The sequence below is a fragment of the Perca fluviatilis genome, chromosome 19 (assembly GCF_010015445.1).
Source record: "Perca fluviatilis chromosome 19, GENO_Pfluv_1.0, whole genome shotgun sequence".
Taxonomy (NCBI): Eukaryota; Metazoa; Chordata; class Actinopteri; order Perciformes; family Percidae; genus Perca; species Perca fluviatilis.
This window is the reverse complement of record NC_053130.1, coordinates 15,679,526-15,703,773: the sequence shown is the minus strand read 5'-3', so window position 1 is coordinate 15,703,773 and position 24,248 is coordinate 15,679,526. Positions and strand designations below refer to the sequence as shown.

The window sequence follows — 24,248 nt, the reverse complement described above, 5'->3', positions numbered from 1 at the left end:
ATCAATAATCAATTATGCTTTAGAAAATCTAGCTTATACAGATGGTGAGGTATTTTTACTTATTTTCCCCCCTCTATCTCTCCCTTTCCCCTCCCTCTCCCCCTCCCCCCCCACCCTTCCCTCCCTCTCCTGTAAAACCATTTCAAATACTCTAAACTTAAACAGTTATAAAACATAAAATCATACCATAACCACAACTTAATAATCTTCAATTGTATTTCCACGTAATAACCATTAGTACCGTCATACCTCAAGTTTACACATCATACCTTTTTCTCTCTGCGGTCTTGTGCAGTGGAGTTTCGGACCATTAATCATGTCCCTGTTGTCCCAACAAGTGTTCATCTTTGCTGTTGTCCATTAGGTTAAACTACCTCTTAATTGGCCTTTTCAAAGTCTCATTATGTAGTTACATAAGGGAGGGGTGGACAAAAAAAAAAAAAAAAGGAAATAGAAAGCAAAAAAAAAAAAAAATATGTGCATAACTGCCAGCTCTTTGAGCAAGTTTATAGATGATGATCCACTGGTGTGGTGGAGGAGCCATGCATCAGAGCTGCTTCATCTTGCCAGGATTGCAAGAAAGTTTTTGTGTATCCCAGCAACCAGTGTTCCATCTGAGAGACTATTCAGTGCCAGCGGGTGCATTTGTTTCCCTCTTAGATCTCTACTTAAACCAAACAAAGTAAATATGTTGACATTTTTACATTTTAATCTCAAGTGAATAGAGATACATACATCCATGATGCTAGCTCAGCAGCATCTTATTTGTTGATGATGGAGAAAATAGGTATACAATCAGTTCTGTTCCATTGATTTGTTTACATATTTTGTTTTATTTTTATTTTAATGTCATCAACACTTGAACATTTGGATTTGATTACATATGATTGCAGTTCTTTTTGTAATTTGTTTATAGTGGCTATTTATTTTAAATGCATAATGCACTTGTGTCTTATTTATTTAAGGTTTACTTTGAAGTGTTCATGTGTACAGTTTTACATTTTAATTTTGATGATGAAGAAAGTAAGCATATAATTAATGGTGTTTCTTTGATTTGTTTACATATTGTTCTTTATGTCTTAGGTTGAATGTTTGGATTTAAACCTGCACTACTGGAAATGTTCCTGACAAATAAGCTGTTTACATGCTGAATCCTTTGATGTTAAAAGTTGCACTTTTGATAAGGTTTTGCCTATATTTTTGTAATATAATAAACTATTTCAGCTTGTGTAGGACTGTCAGTGCTTTCTGAACATATTGAACACACTTTTAAAAATACTGCAATAATACCGAAAACCGTGATAATTTTGGTCACTATAACCGCAAGGTTAAATTTTCATACCGTTACATCCCTATTTAGGCAGCTTAATAGTATTGATGTCAGCCATGGCATACACTATACTTTCGACAAAACATTTATTTCTCATAGTATGTATAGCGGCGAAGGCCCTATTAAAACTGAAGGAATTATTAGGGCCCGAGCGCCGACAGCGGCGAAGGCCCTATTGAAACTGAAGGAATTATTGTTTCTTTCTTTCTATTCTTTTCCCGTCAAATGAATTGCCTTTTTGAGGGGCTTAACATATTCAAAAACTCACCAAATTTGGCGGTCGCATCAAGTCTGGTGAAAATGTACGTATTTTAAGGGTTTCGGGAATAGGCGCACAAAAATGGCTCGCTAGCGCCCCCTAGAAAGTTAAGAAAATTGAGCCCCTGCAGTGCGTTTAACGTAGACTCACGAAACAGGAAGTCTGCCATTTTGAATTAAATGTTCAAAATTTGTGCGATTTTGGCCATTTCCACGTCGTACTTTAACGAACTCCTCCTAGAGATTTCATCCGATCAACTTCAAACTCGGTCTGTGCCATCTTAAGACGTTAAAGATGAAAAGTTGTTAAAAGAAAAACTTTTCGTTATAGGGCGTGGCCGTGGCGGGGCGGCCATTTTGTGCGTTTTGCCGCCGAAACAGGAAGTGGGTGTAACTCGAGAGTACATTGTCCGATTACCTCGAAACTTTTCAGGATTCATAAGAGTCCAACCCTGAGGACAAATAAAGGCCGATATTTACTTAAAGTCATAGCGCCCCCTAGTGGCAACAGGAAGTAGGCCTAAAAGTCAAGGTGCTATTGTTGAGGGTAGATGCAACAGAATGGTCGTGAGCAGATGTAGACACTCAGACGGAATCAAAAGTGGTGTCAAAAAGGATGGGATTTTATTATACTTGTCCCAAATTAAGGCCCATAGGCAAAATAATCAATTAACAAAACCAAAATTAAAAAAAAAAAAAAAAAAAAAAAAAAAAGAAAAAATATACTTCCACAAAAAATTAAATAAATTGACGTGAGAGTCAAAACTTATTAAACAATACAAAGTTACAGCTGTATACAAGTTTGACGTTTTTGTACTAGTCACCAGAGCCTTCACAGACTGACGTCCTTCCTTCTCTAGCTCTCTCGAGCAACTGACACTGACAGTCTATATAGGCCTGTAGCGCATCCCTGGAATTGGAAGATACCAACCCCAAATAAAATACAGGGTGGCTAAGGCGAACAGACAATAAAAGCTACAATCAGCCAAAATTAACAGATCTAGTAGACTAGAAATTTACCGAAGATTTATAACTGACTCACCAAAACATTCCACTAAGCCACCAAAGACTGACAGACAAAATAAATAATTACTCAAAATTACAATCATTTCCTGTTACCCCGGATGTAGTAACGTCATTTAAACTCGCCGATCGCGGCAAACTTTCCTTTAACAACAACAGAGCAGACGCCGGTAAGCCACCAAGGCTATCCTTATCCTGTTACCTTTTAAACTAAATAAACAGCAAATTAACATAGACGTAAGTGTTGTGTGATTATTATAAATGATGTTTGTGACAAACAATATGATTTTAAACAGAATATGATGTATTGATAAATATAGCTATAGCCTAGAAATCACCGCAGTATTAGCTGTAAATATGTGCACAAGAATGCTACGGGATTACTGTATGGAATCAAATGAATGTGGTTTAACAGATAATTTGAAACGGAGCATATAATACGTAACAGAGCATATTGACATGCTAACAAAACATACACAGGCAACATTTAAACTCAGCCTTTGTGAGCTAAACTCGGTAGCGCATCGCTACCGTGACGGCAGCTATGCGCCCCGTCACACACCCCCCCCCTTAAGAGAGAGCGTCCAGGTCCATCTCAGGACGTGACAGAAAGTCAGCAATGACATTGTCCTTCCCAGCCCTATACCTCACCGTAAGCATGCGGCTGCAAGGACAGGTGCCAGCGGGTGATCCTGGAATTAAAGTCACGCATGCGATGTAGCCACTGCAAGGGCCTATGGTCTGTCTCCAAGACAAACTCTTTGCCGACAAGGTAATATTTCAAAGTATCAAGAGCCCACTTGATGGCAAGACACTCCTTTTCAATGGTGGAGTATCGTGTCTCGCGAGGGAACAGTTTGCGACTCACAAACTGTATGGGTCTTTTGTCTGCCCCCTCACCCTGCAACAACACCGCCCCCAGGCCAATGCCTGAAGCGTCGGTTTGCACAGTGAAGGGCAAGGAGAAGTCGGGACTCCGCAATACCGGTTCCCGGCACATGCTCTCCTTGAGATCGTGGAAAGCTGCCTCACACTCAGCAGTCCAGACCACCTTGTTAGGACTGGTCTTGCGAGTGAGGTCAGACAGGGGAACAGCCGCGGCTCGAAAAGTTGGGGATAAAACGCCTGTACCAGCCGACCAACCCCAGGAAAGACCGCACCCCCTTCTTGGTTGAAGGTGGCTTGGCACTACGGATGGCGTCCACCTTTCCAACCTGCGGACGTATGGTGCCACCACCCAGGACATATCCCAGGTAGCTCACCTCCGACCGGGCAAGCTGGCATTTACTGGCGTTCACCACCAACCCGGCCTGACGAATCCTCTGGAAGACATCACTCAGGTGTCGAAGATGTTCGTCCCACGACAAACTGTGGATAATGACATCATCAATATAAGCTGCGGCGTAGTCCTCGGCTCCCCTCAGCACCTCGTCCATGAGACGCTGGAAAGTCGCGGCTGCGCCATGCAGGCCAAAGGGCATAACCCTGAACTGGAACAGACCAGATGGAGCTTTGAAGGCCGTCAGCTCCTGTGCCTGGGGTGAAAGCGGCACCTGCCAGTACCCTTTACACAAATCCAAGGTACTGAGGAACTCAGCCTTCCCCAGACGCTCCACCAGTTCATCCACACGGGGCATGGGATATGGGTCAAAAGCTGAGATGGCATTCAGCTTCGACAAGTCAACACAGAAACGGAGCCCCCCGTCCTTCTTCGGCACCAGGACCACGGGACTACACCACTCACTGCGTGATCTCTCGATCACCCCCATCTCCAGCATCGCCAATACCTCCTGCTTCAGCGCGGGGATCAGTCGCGCTGGAACCCTGGTGGCGGTCTGCCGGACGGGGCCTGGAGAAGTCAGTTTGATGTCGTGGGTGATGACGTCCGTTCGCCCTGGCCGATCCTGAAATAGGCCCCTTGGGACGATAGTCAACAGGTCCTCCTGCTGTTCAGCAGTCAAGTGGGTGACGGAGGGGTAGGTCGACTTGCCCGCCACGTAGGAAAGTACTGCTCCAACGGTTCCTCTTCCTCCTCCACAGTCCGTGCCCACAGCTGATCTTGAATAGAAGATTGTCGATCAATCCATCGCTTTAAGAGGTTCACGTGGTAGATCTGCTTGGAGCGCCGTCTGTCTGGCATCGCGATTTCATAGGTGACCTCGCCGACCCTGCGAAGTACCGTGAAAGGGCCTTGCCACTTCGCCAGCAGACTGCTTTCCGACGATGGCAACAACAGTAGAACCTTCTGTCCGGACACAAAGGAGCGACTGCGTGCTGTCCGGTCATACCACGTCTTCTGCCTCGTCTGAGCCCGGGCCAGGTGTTGGTGGGCCATGGAGCTCAGCTGGTCCAGTTTCTCCCTCATCTTCAGGACATAGCTCGCGATGTTAGTTGGTTGGCGAGGAGCGTCCCCCTCCCAACTCTCCCGGAGGATGTCACAGCGGCCTCTCACCTCCCGTCCGAACAAGAGTTCGAAGGGAGAGAATCCGGTAGATGCCTGCGGTACTTCTCTGTACGCGAACAACAGGTAAGGAAGCCACTGGTCCCAGTCAGCTCCTGACTCTGACACGAACTTCCGCAGCATCGACTTCAGGGTCTGATTGAATCTCTCAACCATGCCGTCGGTCTGCGGGTGGTACGGTGTGGTTTTAATGCCCCGAATCCCTAACAGGGAGTACACCTGCCTCAATGTCTTACTGGTGAAGTTAGTACCCTGATCGGTTAAGATTTCCTTGGGGACACCCATACGGGAGAAAAGTTGAAGCAAACTATTGGCCACCTGCCTTGCCTTAGTGTTTCTGAGGGGGAATGCCTCTGGGTAACGTGTTGCGTATCGCAAATCACCAAGATTGCGGTAACCTGCCCTACTCCTCTCCAAGGGACCAACTACATCCATGGCAATGCGACTGAAAGGTGTGTCAATAATGGGAAGACTGATGAGGGAGAGCTTTTAAGCCTCTCTTGGGCGAGCAGACAACTGGCACTCTGGACCGACCTACAGTATTCTGCTATGTCATTACTGAAACCTGGCCAATAGAATCTTTGCAGGATTCTCTTCTCTGTCTTTTCCCTGCCCAGATGTCCTGACCATGGAACACTGTGTCCCAAGTGCAACACTTTGGTCCTAAGAGCCTCCGGAACAACCAACTGCTCTGTGTCTGTACTCACTCGATACAGTTTCTCATTATTGACAACAAAACATGTGTCACCTTCCCTCATGGCTTCCCTAGCCTCATCTGGGTTTTTTGCAGACGAAAAGCACGAGCTAAGAGTGGGGTCCGCCCGCTGAAGCATCTGGAAGTCCTCACAAAAGGCTTCAGTACCCTCTAACGGTGGGGAGGACAGACCTTCCTGCATCACTGTACCTGACACTTTCGCTCTGCGCCTCTCTGCCTTGGACTTTCTAGGCTTGCCACCAGGACAACTCTCAAATGGTAACTCTGACCAAACATCAGTGTCTGGTCCATCTCTTGCCTGGGCTCTAGTTGTAACATAAGCATCAACTGTGTCAACACTTTGTAATAGCTCTGTAAGAATTGGTACATCCTGGCCTAGAATCACAGGATACGGGCACTTATCCAAAATCCCCACAGTTAACAAGTACGTCTGGCCATTAATCTCAATGAGAACCTCACCTGTTTGGTGCTCAGACTCATCCCCATGGATGCAGCGGACCCTCACTGTGCCCACAGGCTGGAAATCAGACTTCAAACAGGACTTACGAATAAACGATACACTACTTCCTGTATCAACTAAAGCCTGAACTGTCTTTCCACCTATCTTCACAGGGACTGTTACATCGGAAGAAGTACCAGATAAGTGCTTGCTATGGCCAGGTATGTAACATATTCTGGAATCAGACATTCTTTGCACTGTGCAATTGGGCCTAATGTGACCCGGCTGGCCACAACCATGGCATACAAGTACCCTAGGTGCTCTAGCCGGAATGGTGCTAACACCGGGGCTATTGGAGGGTTTAAACACACGACCACTACCACCCACAGACTTACCAGAGAATGTCTTGTCTGGCTCCCGCTGGGCTGCTTGGTAGGGTCTTCTCCAGTCCTGCTGTTGTGGGCCTCTTCTGGATTGCCTGGCGGCCATGAAGGTCTCCACCAGGTCTGCAGCTGGCGGCGAGGCGAAGTGCGCTCTCTCACCCATACCTGAAGCTCAGGGTGCAGCATGTCCAGGAACTGCTCCAACCGCGATTCGGTCCACCACTTCCTCATTTTAATGCTATTCAAAATATAAACAATAACTCTGTCTACTCAGATGTATGTAACAGCCCAGCCAATGTACACCTTGGAACTTCATTATTTCATCTTTTGTTCTGTAAACATGTATATAAAAAGCAAAGCGATTTCCTTATTGATTGCAACGTCCCAGACCTACAAACATTTATATTTTTCTTTGTTGAATAAAGGGTGGCAAATCTTTGGGCGGAAGGGAAGAGCGTATTCGCTTCTATTCTTTGCGGCCAATGACAGACCTGGAACTGCACGCTGCGTCATCCAAACATCAGCAGGCAGCCCGGTAGAGGTACGTCTCGCCTTCGCGATTGAGGCAAGTATAACTCTACTCAATCTTCACACACCTGCAATATATGCCGTTTATTTAAAAGGTCCAATATGTAATATTTGTACTGTAATAACCAAAATGACACCAATGCTCCTCATCAGATGCCATTAAGGAAAACATGTTGCTGAAATACGCATCTTTCTGACAACACCGCTAATGTCGTTTTTCTTTTGAAATTTACATTCCGTGGACGGAATTTCTGGGTTTTATGTTTTGATCTGTGTGTTGTTATCAACGCCCCAGTTTGACAGCTTGGGGCCGGGTTGCTGGCTGTAAAAACGTAAACCCAGCGTGCTACAGCTATAACGGTAGTACAGCCATGAAAGCAGCAAACAAACGAACAGGATAAATGGAGATAGATTCTACCCGACCTAAAAAAAGTTGTGCGGACCAGAGACGTAATAACCCCTGGTAAATATATGTCATGTATTTGAAAGATGGAGACAGCTTAGATCTCAAAAGGACGCAGAATTGGCTTATTTCCTCCTGAACAGGTAAGCATAAGCTTCAGGCTAATTTATCACAGCCACTAGGGACGGGCATTTTAACATTTGTGTACTCACATTGAATTATATAGCTAGGAGCAACCCAAAGTTGGTTACCGCGAAAACAATTGAGACATAGCCAGTAAAGTGATCCCACTGGTCCTGGCTAACGTCGCCATGCTAACCCTGCTAACGTTACCGGGAGGACCAGGCAAGCGGGCCATGGCTGTTTACAACGTGGTAGTTCCAACCCGGTCTCAATGGCAGTTCGTGTAAATATCAACGCATTCGTAATCTATTGATACATGTGGTTCACGGAGACGTTTTTTCTGTTTTTACGTAGTAAATGTCACGTTATTTTCTCGGGGAAAGGACGGCATGTCACGCTATTTTCGGGAAAGCACGCCGGAAAGGCCGGCAAAGGAAGCTCCATAAGCCGGAGGTTCTCGTGCAGGCGGTCCGCTGGGGACGCTCGGTATGAGGTGGTCGATCTGTGTTGTCCGGCCACGTGAAAACCGGCAAAACGTCTCCGGGAACACGTATCAATAGATTAAAATAACGTCACATTTACACTTAACTCGCCATGAGACCGGGCTGTTCAGTCGGCATGGTGGCTGGTATTTTTAGCGTTCCTATTGTAATTCTAAGCCGGGGAAGTGTGCCTGACTGGCGTGTGGAAAGGACGGTGAGGCTGTTGTGTTTTTTAGCGGTTCATACTGTAATTTTAAGCCTAAAAGTGTGTCTGTCAAGTTGCTTACAGAGTCCGGCGTGAGCACGGCTTTATGACTGTCAATATAGCCAGCATCTAACGCTAGCTACCCGCTGTGCTGTGGAGTAATGTCTGGCTATGTGAGACTAGCATCTAACGCTAGCTACTGTGCTGTGCTGTGAAGTAATGTCTGGCTGTGTGAGACTAGCATCTAACGGTAGCTACCTGCTGTCGTATATATCTATGCTCTGCTGTGCTGTGGAGTAATGTCTGGCTATGTGAGAAAAGCATCTAGCAACATTGTTGTGAATAGCTGCGTCTCAGCCTCGTAAATCCCTTTGAACTTCGAGTCTGGGCAGGAGGGGTGGGGAAACGACTCTCCAGTATTTTGAATTGGTAGTGCAGTAACTATTTTAACCGCTTAGCTGCCAGTATTACATACAATATTACATATTGCACCTTTAACAACCACAGTTGACCAAAGTACTGTACAAATTGAAATGCACAGCACAACAATTAAAAATCAAAGCAAAAGGAGTCATAAAATAACACAAATACAAATAAAATAACAATAAAAGCAAGAAAATACAGTACAATATGTTGTTAAAATGCAAAAACCTCTAAGAGCAACCAAAGGCCATTGAGAACAAATATGTCTTGAGATGTGTTTTAAAACTATCAATGGAGGGGGGAACATCTGAGACAAAGTGGGAGATTATTCCAAAGCTTTGAGCTGCCACAGAAAAAGGCACGCATCTCCCTTACCCACTAACCCTCGATCGGAGGAACAGTAAAAACAATTGATTCGAGGGATCTAAGAGGCCTGGAATTGGAGTAGGGCTGAGGAGTTCTTGGAATATACTGGGGAGCCTGACCATGAATGGCTTTAAAAACAAATAAAAGAATCTTTAAAATCAGTCCTGTATTTAATAGGTAGCCAATTCAGGGATGCTAGAATCGGTGTGATGCTTCTTTCCTTGTGCCAGTCAAAAGCAAGACAAAGAGGAATGGCCAACACCCAGGTACAGTGAGTTGCAATAATCAGCCTGGAGGAGATTAATGCAATGGTGACAGTCTTCATATCATCAGAAGACAGGATGGTCTCTCAGTTTAGCGATATTCCTGAGTTGAAAACGCAACTTTTCACCACTGAATTGATCTGTTTCTCAAAGCGAAGTGATGAATCAAAGATGACACCAAAATTTCTGGCATGGACCGCAGGTTAAGAGACAGCGGACCCAGGTGGCTAGCTATGCTTGCTGTGGTGTTTGGGGACCAAGAAGAATCACCCTGTTTTGGAGTCATTCAGTTGTAGTAGTTTTGGCCATCCAGCATTTCACATCCTGGAGGCAGTTAAGAATGGATGTAACGGGGGACTTCTTAGCTTACCCAGTAAGAACGTAATTTGCAGCAGCCCAGGTTCGGAGTCCCGGACCCCTAGGCCCTTTGGTGCGGTCATACCTCATCTCTCTCCCACCTTTTCTGTCTATCCACTGTCACTATCTAATAAAGGGAAAAATGCCCTCGGCCAAAAATAATGGATGTAGTTGGAACTCTCCCGGATTTAATGGCAAATACATTTGTGTATCATCATAGCAGTGAATGGAAACATTGTGTTGGTGGAATATATAGCCCAGAGGGAGCATACACAGAGCAGATAAAATGGGACCTAAAATGGATCCTTGGGGTACCCTCAAGAAATAGGGGCTGTGGAGGAGTAAAGGCTGCCAATATTAACAGAGAAAGTCATCTAAATAGGAGGCAAACCACTTGAGGGCAGTGCCCTGAATGCCAACTATGATTAATGATTTAGATGGACTGTCTGTACACATTGTTAAGTCTGCTGGTCAGAAGGTATAATTTCACAATAACGAAGCTCAGCCCTTCTGATTTGATATGTCATTTGAAAGAACACTGTTTTTATAGCTATTTAGTTATGAGCTGATCAATTTTTCCAAGTACAACCTTGAGCTTTTATGTTGCATTGATGTCTCTTTGACTTCTTCTGTCAATCTCCATTCTCAGATCCTTTATTCTAATTCTTCCCTCTGTGTGTCTGAACTCCTTAAATGCACAAATCATGTCTCCACTTTTCATAGAGCAGCCTATTTTAAGACAACCGTGGAGCTGAATGAAAAGCAAAACAGTACTTAGTGTGCCACAAAGTTCAGACTCTGTGGGCCCGTGCCAAGGACACAAATGATTTGGATCAGTGCTCTTTATATCTCAGTACAAGTTTTGAAAACACAGTTTATATACCGTAAAGAGTGGCTCACCCCTATGTTTTAGTTATTATTTCCTATATGTATGTAGCAGAGAGCCTGGGATGATAAAAAACACTGCAGAACATGGTTATCTCAACCTGAATATTGTATGTAGGCTAATGGTGATAATAAAGCTTCTATTATTGATACGTATACAGGAAAGTGTTAATTATGTCATATTAACACTGTGGTACTGAAGTTGGAGTTTATTTTATAATCCTTTCAGAGCAGGTTGTTCCTTGTGGATCAGGAAAATAATTAAAAACATATGCCACTTAAGTAAACCCACCCACACATAATTAAACGAATATGACAAATCTAAAACCTGAGAATTACTGCTTCTTAAATCCCAGAGGAGAGCCTTTTCCTTCTATCAGACGCTTCATTTCACACACTAAAGGCTGACAAGATTCTGATGCCATTAACTGACACCAGTTAGTGGAGTTGAGTAAAGAACACTGTTTGCTCTGTACACACAATAATGATGTTGCTGTTGTTCGGAGCGGATGCTCACCCTGTCCGCAGCAATAACCCACGTAGGCTTGGGCACAACTGCACAGCTTTTTACTGCCCAAACACACCTTGAACCAACGGCAGGAGTCAGTTAGAGAACAAAGCTGTGACACACAGCCGAGATAATAAAGGGAGAGACAGACAAAGGCAAACCATCTGCCTCACAGAACACACACATATGATGTTTAGATAATTGAAAGCAAGTCATTAATGCAAAACCATGAATCAGAAATGTTTTAATATTTGATACTCAACATTAATTTATTTAGCTAGAATGCCTACTTTTAACTTACAATATTGTGTCTCCTCCATCACTCTGTTATCCCTTTATTCCCTCCTTCTGTCCTATGCACAATGGTGACTGTTTGTCCACCCCAGCCCTAACCTGACATGGAGAGACATGCAGCACCTGTCAGTCTTGACCTCCAAGAGGAACCAGCTCCATGATGAGGTCCACCAGTGGAGAAGGAATGGCGTGGGTCTCGAGTTCAACCACCTATTTGGTTACGGTTGTTCTGGATGCTGGGGGAATGGTGAAAATGGCCAAGGAATGGAAAACTGTGCCTGAGCTGCTTTCACTGTGTAGCTGGATCCATTCAGGAGGCCCAGTGAGTCACATTACTAATTTTAGTCTCTTTTATGCTATACATGCTGCATGCTTTTATGCCATACATGCCTCATGCTACATGTGCACACTACTGTACATATCCAAACTGTGCTCAGCAAGATCCAAGGAAAACACTGCTGAGCACAAGAGACACACTCATCTAATTACTGAGTAATCCCAATAAGGCTTAATTCAATAAAACATCTGCAATGGGAGTGTCCACTTCATAACCCTGTAATATTTAGATTAGCTGCTCAGTCTGTCTGATGGTCCTAGTAGATTTATAAAAACATATATACTTATGTCCTGACAGTTAATTAATCTGAATTAGATTTCTGTATAGTAGATTATGGTAAGCATCCCTAACAAAATTGTTGAAAAGATGTTGAAAAGACATCTAGTGTTGTGTTGTTTCAGTTTGATTATAATGAATATAAAACCCCGCTCACTCAAAAAATTTTTAGGATTTCACTTTGGATGTTTCACCTTCACTGCAGAATGATGTATGTGCAAAGGTCTTACCTTAAAGAAAGACAATGTAACTTTTCTATTACACATGCATGAAAACTTTACTTGAGAGCAATACAGCACACTTGGTCTTGTGTGACCTGTAGCTTATGGTGGGTACTCTTAGCTAATGTTACCAAACTTTAGGTAGCTATTGCTGTTTGATGGACATTACTGAGTTAATGCGCTTACTGTGAAACTCCTCTTCAATACTGTTACAGTAGTTTAACATATTAGCCAAATGTTAAACTGTAGGTTAGCATTCAGCTTTATACTATAGTTGTCACTGTATATTGGATGTTTGGATGTTTGGATTCCTTTACAATTTACAATTACTAGATTTTAAACATTTGATATTGATCACATGCTTTAATGTTTGCTCCTGCTGTCAGGCCTCGAGGTAGAGTGGTGTTTTGATAATGTTCCATCTGGCCTCTGCTTTGGAGAAGATCCCTGTGGCTCTGCCCCCATCTTTCTTTCTTTCTTTCTTTCTTTCTTCTTTCTTTCTGTCACATTAAGTATTATCTCCCCTTGTATCACCCATCTTCCTTCCCGCAGATTCCACTTTCTCCTCTGTGCCCTGTCATCGCTTTTATTTCCACTGTCACCTCCTATTCCTCTCTTTCCTTTGTCCCACTCTGGTTGCTGCACAAGGGTTCTGCTATCCATCCATTTATCACATCCTGGGCTTTGAGCTCCTGCGTGTGATGCCTGGTGGTTTCCTGTGGCTAGCCCCTCTTATTCACTTCTAATTAGAGCACCACAAATGTCCCAGCATGGTCATGCCCCTGGAAACACTGTCAATTAGACTGACTGACAGCCAGGAATGGATTCCAGGTGGAGATTTCACATGCATTGTGAAAATGTCAATGTGTGGGTGAAGATAAAAAGCAGACCCAATATGGTATGTCTGTGTATTTTTTGCCTCCATCAACACCTCCAATTCTTTATTTTAGTCTCTAATCAGTGCCCTACTGACGATGCAGTCACGACAACATTATGTGAAAATGTGCGCCGGGTGTGTGTGTGCCTCCCCTTGAGTGCAGTGCCAGATAGAAAGGGAGCATCCCATAAGATTCATATGGGTTTTATTGCATCCCTGAAGCAGAAAGTGGCATCAGCTCTTTGCTCAGACATGGACACACCTTAAATATCTGGAAATAATAACTGTTTGTAAAGGCAGTATAGGGTAGAGAGAAACACTGTCTCCCTTTTTCAACAACAGTTTCCACAGCAGCACACAACGGGGCTTTGCTGCCTCTATTGTGGTAGATATATAATTACAACATGGCCACCTCTGATGATAGTGTATCACCAGAGAAAACGTAAACACAAACATAGCCATGCTTTTGCAAACTGCTCAGCATTCAGCTGATAGTTGCTTTGGCTGGCTACGGCTTACTTAGCTGGAGGAGAACTTCTCATTATCAGTGGAGCTGTACACAGTGCCACACTGTGGGGTGAGGTTGTTTTAAATCTACACTGGTCCTGCCCATTAGTGGCATCCCTCTCCCTGCTTTAGGCGACCGACAGCTGTAATTACCTCGCCATTATCTAATGGGACTGTGCACCCGCGGCGCACAAAATCGTTTTGGTGTCAAAAGTGAGATCTGAACATGTTTACGTCAGATTTGGCTATACGCACAGCCATACAATCTAATAAACTAATAATAGTAATTTAAAAAACAAACTAATGAATTTTTTTAATGATATTGAAGATGGAGAAACAATGAAAGTTGTGGTAAATTGTAAGTTTGTAAAATACCTCTTTTATACTTTCTTTTTACAAAAAACACACATAGTCATATGGTTGGAACATCTGTTTGATATTTGGTTATTTCAAATTTTCTCATCATGCATTGTAGGGTGTAACTTATTGTGAAACACCCCACTGTGAATTGTTCTGTTTTTCTTGGGAATAGTAATTTGCTTCATCAGCCCTTAGCAGATCACTGCTGCACTCACCTCTCTGTGCTCAGCATGGTGTTCTGTTAATCATTTTTCAAAGTAAAACCCACACATCTCTCTCACTCAGTTTCTGTGTCTTGTCTCCATTGCCTTCTCTCCACCCCCATTTCCCACCGCCTCGTGATGCGGCCCCGGCTCTAATAATGTTATTAAGTCTTCCGTGAGCCTTGGGCCACCACCCCTGTCCTGCTGTGTTCTCACTCTTTCTTTCCATCACCCAACAAGATGGGAACAGCAGTGTTCCTCCTACCACAAAGCAACAACAATACCAAAACCTGCCTGCTTTTACACTCTGCTCTGAACACATACATGGTGACAAAAGAAAGGATCTCTGCATGCACAGAAAAGGACCTACAATTCAGAGGTGGTCCAGTGCATGACATACTACAAATATAGGGCCTATACACTATTCTTTTAATTGTATAAATCTGCCTAATAGGCAGTGAGATAATAGTGGACATTGTTCAAACTTTTACTTATGGTAAAAGACGGTTAAATTCTATTTGACAATATATGAAACAGAGGTGTCAAACATTTTCAGTTTCCAGCTACTCACGTGTGTCACAATTTTCATATTTGTTTTGAACTGCTATTTTATAGTTTGACTATTTGATCCTTTATTGAAAATATTAATTACATCTTTGGATAAATTAATCATACAAATATTCATCAGTTGATTGGCTAATGATGCACAAAACATATAGTGATTTAATTAAATAAGAAAATATAAATATATAGATTTAAATATATAATATACATTTTGAATGAAACTAGAGTTTAAGACTTTTGGACAGCAAGCATTAAAAATCACTTTAACTGGAAGCAGCTAAAACATTATGTGACAAACATGTGGCACCAAGTATAACAGGTGGTTGTGTACTGCAGACCAAATAGTAGAGTATTTTATTCCCCCACTAAGATAAATTATGTAAGCAGACATGACAGTCATCTCTGCGAAGCAGGTTTAAAAGAGGCTTGATTCTCCGTCATCGTCGGATGATTCTATAGGAAAATTAAATCAAGTAATTTATTTACTGTGTCATTCCAAGGCAAGCAGGATGGGGGTGTAAGTAGATAAAGTTAACTCTTTCGCCTGCTCTCTCATTCTGAGCTACAGGGCTGCAGAGCTATCTAATCATGGTGATATTCTGCTCATGTTCTTATTTCATTTTATCCTTTTTACTTGACCTTTGCTCATTTTTAACACTGATATTTGACTTTTCTCTATCTCTTTGTCACGCAGTATTAACTTCCTCAACCTATTTTTCCTTCCCCAGTAAAATCCAGTCTGGCAACAAACTGGTGCTGGCCATCACCGCTGACGCCTGTCAGGGGAAGGACAACTTTGTCCGCTACCTGGAGCATGTTCAGGCGGTGGTCACTGTCAATGCCAGCCGCCGCGGCGACCTCAACATCAACATGACCTCGCCCATGGGCACAAAGTCAATCCTGCTGAGCAGAAGGCCCCGTGATGATGACTCCAAGGTGGGCTTTGACAAATGGCCCTTCATGACCACCCACACCTGGGGCGAGGACCCCCGCGGGACCTGGGTCCTAGAGGTTGGCTTTCAGGGAGAGGAGCCACAGCGTGGAGCCCTGAAGGAGTGGACCCTCATGCTGCATGGAACACAAAGTGCCCCTTATATAGACCAGATAGTACGTGATTATCAGTCCAAACTTGCTATGTCCAAAAAGGAGGAGCTGGAGGAGGAGCTCGATGAGGCTGTAGAGAGAAGTCTGAAGAGTTTGCTGAGTAAAAACCACTAAATTCCCATCTGCATGTTGCCAAATCTTTCACTTTCTCTTATCTTTCTCCCTCTCTGCAATCCCGCTCTATCCTTCTCTAAATCTGCTCAGTTCTTCTCACTCTCTTGTCATCTTCCCTTCTGTCTACCTCTCTTCCCCTCTTCACTCTGCTTTTTGTTATTAAGTGTTTCAATTAGCACCCAACCTTAAATGAATGTTTCTTGTAATCCAATCATGATAAAAAAACAGTGTAAACATTATTAATATGTTCGACATAGAGAAAGCAAACTATATGACTTTTTACACTCTACAGAATTGTACATAAATCAAATAGAATCCACTCTTTCATGCTCTTGCTTTAACTGGCCTGCTCCTCTCTTCTGCCAACTGTTGTACAGTTTGTGACTGTAAATGATTTTCTGTGTCATTCTACTTAAAGTTTAATATCTTGCAAACAGTGACACTTCTTTCTGTTCATATTTTTATGTGACATGCACTGTTTATATAAACAAGGAAAGAAATGTGTGATTCATTTTGCAGCCTGTGGTCCTCAGTTCCTATTTCATAATCTTTGACGTATGCTATAATAAATCTATTCAGCTGTTTATTAAAGCACTTGAGTGATTTGCAACACACTACCGGACCGGACATACTGAATAAAAGTAGCATTCTCTGTCATTTCAATGGCCAAACTTTGATAGGGTAAAACAAAGAAGTTGATAGACAGAGAATGAGGAGTAAACGTTTTCCGTCTGAAAAATATAGTCTAAAAAGTGAAGCACAATTGGGCGCTACATTACCATACCGTACCTAGTTTAAATCTTTTCCCATGTTTATTTCATTCTGTCCTGTGCTTTCTAATAAAGGGAAAATGCCTCCTGAAAAGTGAAACCTGAGCTACATATGCCAAGGTACTCTTCCCTTTATAGACACAAAAGTGTTACATGGAGCATCAATAAATCACTGTCATAACATTTTTCACTAATGTATGGATTATAAATCTGTAAAACATGTAGAGGAGACTAAGTCTCACTGCATTTAAATAATGTCTGCTGCCATCTGGCTGGATTTGTAATAGCAAAGAAGGAAAAGGATTACTTTATGACAAAAAGTATTCTCTGTGAAACACAAAGCAACTTGTTTTAAGAGACATTTCACAAATGTTGCAATATCATAGGCATGTGATTCTACTAATAATCCCAACCCCGATCTTATTTGTTAACAGCGGCTATGATCAATAATGCTCAAAGATGGATCACATAATTACATGTAATGTGAACCGTGTTGCTTGGAGTGATGAACCCACAAAGAATTATCACCCAATTCTACAGTTCCCCTCACCTCTTTGGGGTGTTTTAGTAGCTTCCAGCTCATTGCTTTGGTTTTACAGCCCGCAACTTTACTGGTTTGATTCACTCACATCGGCATAATTTCCAGAGGCAGCAGGCAACTCTTTTCAGCAAAAGCTCCAAAAATCCAATATACAAAATTAGCAAATAGCTGCTAAAGAAAAAAACATTTTTTATATTCAACCTACATTCCTCATCCAAATGAATACTTATGTTGCTTTGATGTGGGTGGATGTGTAAATAAGCAACCATAGAAGTTCCATTTCTATAGACGGCCCTTTGGAGCCTGTGCCTCAAACTGATTATCTGCATAGCCTTACTAGAATTAACCAGAAATGAGGACAAAGCTCAGACAATTAAACAAAAATGATGGACAATAAATAAAAACAGCTATGGACACTGTGGTGAGAGCAAGCAATTATAAGCCACATGTATTAAATAGAATGATCCTTCTTTTAGAATGAAGAAGAATAAAACATCACTAAGGCAAACAACACATAACAATATAAACCCCACAGCATATGCAGGCCACAATCACACATATCTAAGCAAAGGAGAAACTGCAGTTTATACACAATGCGTAGCACACACACACACACACACACACACACACACACACACACACACACACACACACACACACCACTATGTTGCAAGACAATGCAGTGGTTGCTGACACCCTAATCTGTACAGGGAGTTATGTTAATGACTGCGTTGTTGTACTGACCTGTCTAAACATCATTCTCACTCAAAGTCCATTTGCTCTAGATTCAACTAAGTTCATTCTTACTTAGAGGTGAAAGATGCTCTGCAGTCACATCAGGGATCAGTGTCACAGAGAGTAGAAAGGCCTCACACACCCCGCTGGATGTAAAAAGTTCCTCAGTGAAAGCAGAATCCACCATGGAGGATCCACCATGAGCATTTAGCATGTTTTTTAGTTAGACCCAGAATGCACCTGTTGGTGACGCAATATCACAGGTGTGTTTGATTTGGGTAACTTATAGTAGCATGCTCACCATAGACTTTAAAATAGTGGAGTAGCTGACACAACCACAGGTAAATGGACCCACAATGCACAACTCAGGTACGCAGTTGCAAAATGTTTATTGCAAAAGTCAGACAACACTCACAGGCAAAGGTATCCAAAAGTGGCAGGCAAAAGGGTAAATCCAAACAGGCAAAAGTCGAAATCCAAGGAATACACAAAACGATAGGGACACTAGGGAATAACGCTCGAAGGCTGTACTCAGGGGAAGCAGACAATCTCGCACTGGGGTAAGGGGAAGACTGAACTTAAATACACTAAACAGAAAGGATAATGAGACACAGGTGCAGAACATTAGGGCGGGGTTGAACAATCACTGACAACAGGAAGTAAACAGAAAACACAAGAAACAACAGGGAACCTTCACAATAAAACAGAAATGTGAACACGACCTGAAACAAAAACAAAACACAAGCGTGACACAGGAGCGGAACGTGACAGTACCCCCCTCTCAAAGGCCGACACCGGACGGCCCAGGAACCTCCGGGTGCAACCGGTAAAAGTCACGAATGAGATCAGGGTCCAGTATGTTACTGGCTGACACCCAAGACCTCTCCTCAGGGCCGTACCCCTCCCAGTCCACGAGAAACTGACGACCCCTGCCACGCCTCCTGACAGCCAGAAGCCTCTTCACGGTGTAAGCAGGGCCGCCATCAATCATGCGCGGAGGAGGGGGGAGCGGGGTCGAGGGCAACCAGCGGCGCTCTCAGGACTGGCTTCACCGAACTGACGTGAACGTGGGTGCACACGCATGGACCTGGGGAGCTTCAATTTCACAGCAACAGGATTTACAACCTTTTGACAGGGAACGGTCCTACAAAGCGAGGGCCAACTTACGGCTCTCCCACCCGAAGAGGAAGGTCCCGGTACTCAGCCAAACGTTCTGGCCTTCTGCGTAGACAGGAGCTCGGATCGACGACGGATCAGCAGCTCTCTTGTACATGGAGGACTTGTGGAGCAGAACCCGTCGCGCGCCCAGGTCCACGTCCTCCGACAACGGCCAACCAAGGCCTGGGCAGATGGAACTCCAACCTCCCGCTCCAGATCAGCAAAGAGCGGAGGCTGGTAACCGTAAACACACTGGAACGGAGAAAGGCCGGTCGAGGAGCAGGGCAGTGTGTTGTGGGCGTACTCCACCCAAATCAGCTGTTTGCTCCAGCTAGCAGGATTCCTGGCGGTCAAACATCTTAACCCCACCTCCAACTCCTGATTTAGGCGCTCCGACTGGCCATTAGATTGGGGGTGATATCCCGAGGACAAACTAACGGTAGCCCCCAGGAGATTGCAGAACGCCCCCCAGAAGGGTAGAGATGAACTGGGGTCCCCGATCTGACACCACGTCCTTGGGAAGTCCATGAAGCCTGAACACATTGGAAAGCATAACCTCCGCCAATTCCGTGAGCGGAGGGTAACTTGGGCAATGGAACAAAATGAACCATTTTGGAAAAATCTGTCAACAATGGTGAGGATAGTAGTATTTCCCTCAGAAAGGGGCAAACCTGTGACGAAATCCAGAGATATGTCCGACCAAGGTCGAGAGGGCACTGGAAGAGGGTGAAGTAATCCAGCAGCGGGTTGATGCGAAGACTTGTGTCGGGCACACCACAGGGCAGGCCGCCACATACTCCTTGACAGATGCCACGACCCCGGGCCACCAGAACCGTTGTCGCACCACAAACACGGTCCTTCACTCCTGGGTGACACGACAGCAAACTGGTGTGGGCCCAATGGACGCACCTGAGACCTGAGCTCGGAGGGACAAATAATCGGTCCGGGCGGACAGCCGCCGGACAGGTAAGTCAACGGTAGCACGCTTCACTCGCTCCTCCACCTCCCATGACACAGCACCAATGACACAGGAACCAGGAAGAATGGTCTCGTCCGGATTTAGGAGAGAGTCAGTATCAAACAGTCGGTGAGACAAAGCATCGGGTTTGGCATTCTTGGAACCGGGACGATAAGACAGGGAGAAGTTGAAACGATTGAAAAACAGAGCCCACCTGGCTTGACGGGAGTTCAGGCGCTCGCAGGATCGCAGATACTCCAGGTTCTTGTGGTCTGTCCACACCAAGAATGGATGCTCCGCCCCTCCAGCCAGTGTCTCCACTCCTCCAACGCCACTTTCACCGCCAGCAACTCCCGATTGCCAACATCATAGTTCCTTTCAGCCGTGACAATCTCCGGAGAGAAAAGCACAGGGGTGAAGCTTACCATCCGAGGCAAGGCGGCTGAGACAGGATAGCACCCAGCCCAACATTGGGCGCTCCACCTCCACCACAAACTGTCGGCCGGGATCAGGCATGGTAAGAACAGGAGCCGACACAAAACGTTCCTTCCAGGACCCGAAAGGCAGAGTCCGCTTGAGGGGTCCACTCGTACCTGGACTTGGAAGAGGTCAGTTTATGCAATGGTGCAGCTACCGAACTGAAATTTCTGATAAACTTCCGATAGAAATTAGCAAACCCCAGAAACCGTTGAACCTCCTTGCAGTTAGTGGGGACAGGCCACTCTTTGACAGCTTTGACCTTCTCTGGATCCATGCTCATCACCCCTCGGCCACCACATAACCCAGAAAAGAAACCTTGGGAACATGAAACTCACATTTCTCCGCCTTTGGACAAACAGGTCATTGATCAGCAGTTTCTGTAGAACGGCACGGACATGGTTAATATGTTCTGCAAGGTTACGTGAAAAATCAGAATGTCATCAAGATACACAAACACAAAGACATTTAGCATATCTCGAAGAACATCATTGACAAAAGCTTGAAAAACAGCAGGGCATTGGTCAAACCAAAAGGCATAACCAAATACTCATAATGTCCAGTAGGAGTGTTAAAGGCAGGTCTTCTTCGTCCCTCCCTAATCCTCACCAGATGATATGCTTTAAGTCAAGCTTGGTAAACACAGTAGCGTCTTGCAACAGTTCAAAAGCGGAGGAGAGTAACGGGAGGGGGTACCTGTTTTTCACGGTGATGTCATTGAGTCCACGGTAGTCTATACAGGGTCGCAATGACCCGTCCTTCTTCCCCACGAAGAAGAATCCAGCTCCGGCCGGTGAAGACGAGGGTCGGATGATACCAGCCTCCAAAGCCGAATCAATATAAGCCTTCATCGCCCGAATCTCAGGCGAGGACAGAAAGTACAGACGTCCCTTGGGAGGTGCGGTCCCAGGCAACAGGTCGATAGGACAGTCATAAGGCCGATGAGGGGGCAAGGCAGTGGCTCTGGATTTGTTGAACACCTCCCCTAAATCCATGTAACAGGACGGTACAGATGACAGGTCAGGAACCCTCTCCGCACCGTAACCCCTCGGGTTTACGGCAGGAAGAACGGAAGGTTCAGGGCCAATCGGGTAGAAACCGGAGCTATAGACACCCCACCCAGGGAGGGTGAGGGAACGACCCCTCCGAGCCCCCAGCCGGTCTGGAGTGGAAGCACTTACTGGAACAAGCCACCCCCATCCCGTGACAACCCCCATGGTCCAGTCAATAAGAGGGTTGTGTTCACGGAGCCAGGGAAATCCAAGAATAACTGGAGGGAGAGAGGAGTTAACCAGGAAAAATGTCATAGTCTCTGTATGATGGTCAGGAAAACTCAGAGTGACAGGAGAGGTTCGCGAGTTACCTGCCATAGAAACCGACCATCCAACGCAGTAGCACTCAGCGGAACAGGAATCGGAATAGACCTCAGTCTCAATTCTCTAGCCAGAGAAATAGCCATGAGACTGACGTCAGCCCCAGAATCCACCATAATCTCCAGAGGCCTGGAGATCTCCGTGGAGGCAACTGTCACAGTAAATAAGGGCGAGAGGGGCTGTTAGTAACAGAAGTATGGCTCACCAGGACCCTCTCTTTCACTGGCGCAGCCTCTCCTTTACTGGACACCGGCCAATGAAATGGCCACGCTGTCCACAGTAGATGCAGACGCGCGTCCTGGATCCTCCTCCATCTCTCCTCGGAGAGAGCGGGCTCTGCCCAGCTGCATAGGCTCCTCCCCCTTGCAGCCTGCGCACGGTGAACCCACAGGTTGAGGAGGCGGGAGGGCATGCCACGCCCACTCGGAAAGAACCCCCTGTCGTAATTCCGTGATGAAGTCTTGACGGCACCCTCTCCTTCTCTCGTTCAAACAACCGTTTGTCGATTTTTATGGCCAGCGCGATGAGAGCGTCGAGGTCCTCAGGCAGATCTAATGCGCCAGGTGATCTTTCAGCGCTGGACAAACCACACAGAAAAGCATCCATAAGAGCAGTCTGATTCCAACCGCGCTCTGCCGCCACCGTACCGGAATTCAATGGCGTAACTCAGCCACCGATCTCTGACCGACGAAATGTACCAGCAATCCGGGCGGCTCTCTACCCGGAGTGACGGCTGGAATATCTGGGTAAAAGTCTTAGAAAAGAGAGCAAATGAGTAGCACAGAGGCGTAATTCCTGGCCCACTCAGCCGTAGCCCACGCCAGCCCCGGCCCAGTCAGATGAGAAATCAGGTAGGCTATTTTAGTTCTGTCCGTAGGATAATGGACTGACTGGAGCTCAAAGTGTAAACCACACTGCGTCAGGAATGCTCGACAGTCACCAGACTCACCGGAGAAACGCTCGGGACGAGACAGGTGAGGCATGGCAGGAGAACCAGCAGATGACTGGACGGGCGGAGCAGCAGGATCCACACCTCCCGAGAGTCCAGTGGCAGAAACCGTGTCCAAGGAGCCTTGAGCGACGGTCGGCGTGGACACAGACTGGATAGCCTGGAACTGTGTTGACAGAAGGGAAACCTGATCGCCAACGGCCCGCTGGAAGCTGCCGCTGCGCCATCCCACGCAACTCCCGCTGGATAGCAGACAGCACTTCCTCAAACTGATGAATCCGCTGTCCTTGGGCTCGTAGCGCGTTCTGTACCTCGTCGGAGTTGGCGGGGTCCATGTTGTGGCGAGATTGTACTGACACAACCACAGGTAAATGGACCCACAATGCACAACTCAGGTACGCAGTTGCAAAATGTTTATTGCAAAAGTCAGACAACACTCACAGGCAAAGGTATCCAAAAGTGGCAGGCAAAAGGGTAAATCCAAACAGGCAAAAGTCGAAATCCAAGGAATACACAAAACGATAGGGACACTAGGGAATAACGCTCGAAGGCTGTACTCAGGGGAAGCAGACAATCTCGCACTGGGGTAAGGGGAAGACTGAACTTAAATACACTAAACAGAAAGGATAATGAGACACAGGTGCAGAACATTAGGGCGGGGTTGAACAATCACTGACAACAGGAAGTAAACAGAAAACACAAGAAACAACAGGGAACCTTCACAATAAAACAGAAATGTGAACACGACCTGAAACAAAAACAAAACACAAGCGTGACACAGGAGCGGAACGTGACAGTAGCATCCATGACATCACCCATTGGTTTGTGTACTGCCGTTTTGAAGCCTCGAGTTTTACACAGGGCCATGGAAAAGCATTGCCAAGCCTCAGTCATGATTGACAGGTTGGCAGGTAGCCACACCCTAAAGCATCCCCTGCTTTATCATCAATTTAAAAATAAATGGGAACATTGTTTACTAAATGAACATCATGCTGTATTGAAGAAGACTTGAAAGTAGCTTTTGAGGCCATAAACTCATTATGAAAATTTCCATTGGGGTAATAAAGCAAGTGAGAAGTAGGGTCATTTTCCCACAGACTTCTTTTTGCAACCAGCAGAGTCGGCCCGTGCTGGAAATGAGATAGAATGCAGGTTTAAGGCACTTCCGCATTGGCTTCACTTTTCAGACCTGGATGCTTCGTCCATGGTGGGTGGTGCATTAAAACAGTGATTTATTAAGGTATATCCAACCTTTTTAACTATGCTGAGGTACAATAA

The 24,248-nt window shown here is 45.1% G+C and overlaps 1 protein-coding gene across 1 annotated transcript in view; it reads left to right on the top strand.

The window, feature by feature from the left end:
* Positions 1–16,600, top strand: part of pcsk2 (proprotein convertase subtilisin/kexin type 2) — a 58,724-nt gene extending 42,124 nt beyond the window's left edge. Inside the window, exon 12 of the mRNA XM_039783235.1 lies at positions 15,520–16,600. Within this exon, the coding sequence (XP_039639169.1) occupies positions 15,520–16,009 (490 nt within the window). The 3' untranslated portion in view covers positions 16,010–16,600. The remainder of the gene's footprint in view (positions 1–15,519) is intronic.
* The last annotated feature ends 7,648 nt before the right edge of the window (positions 16,601–24,248 follow it).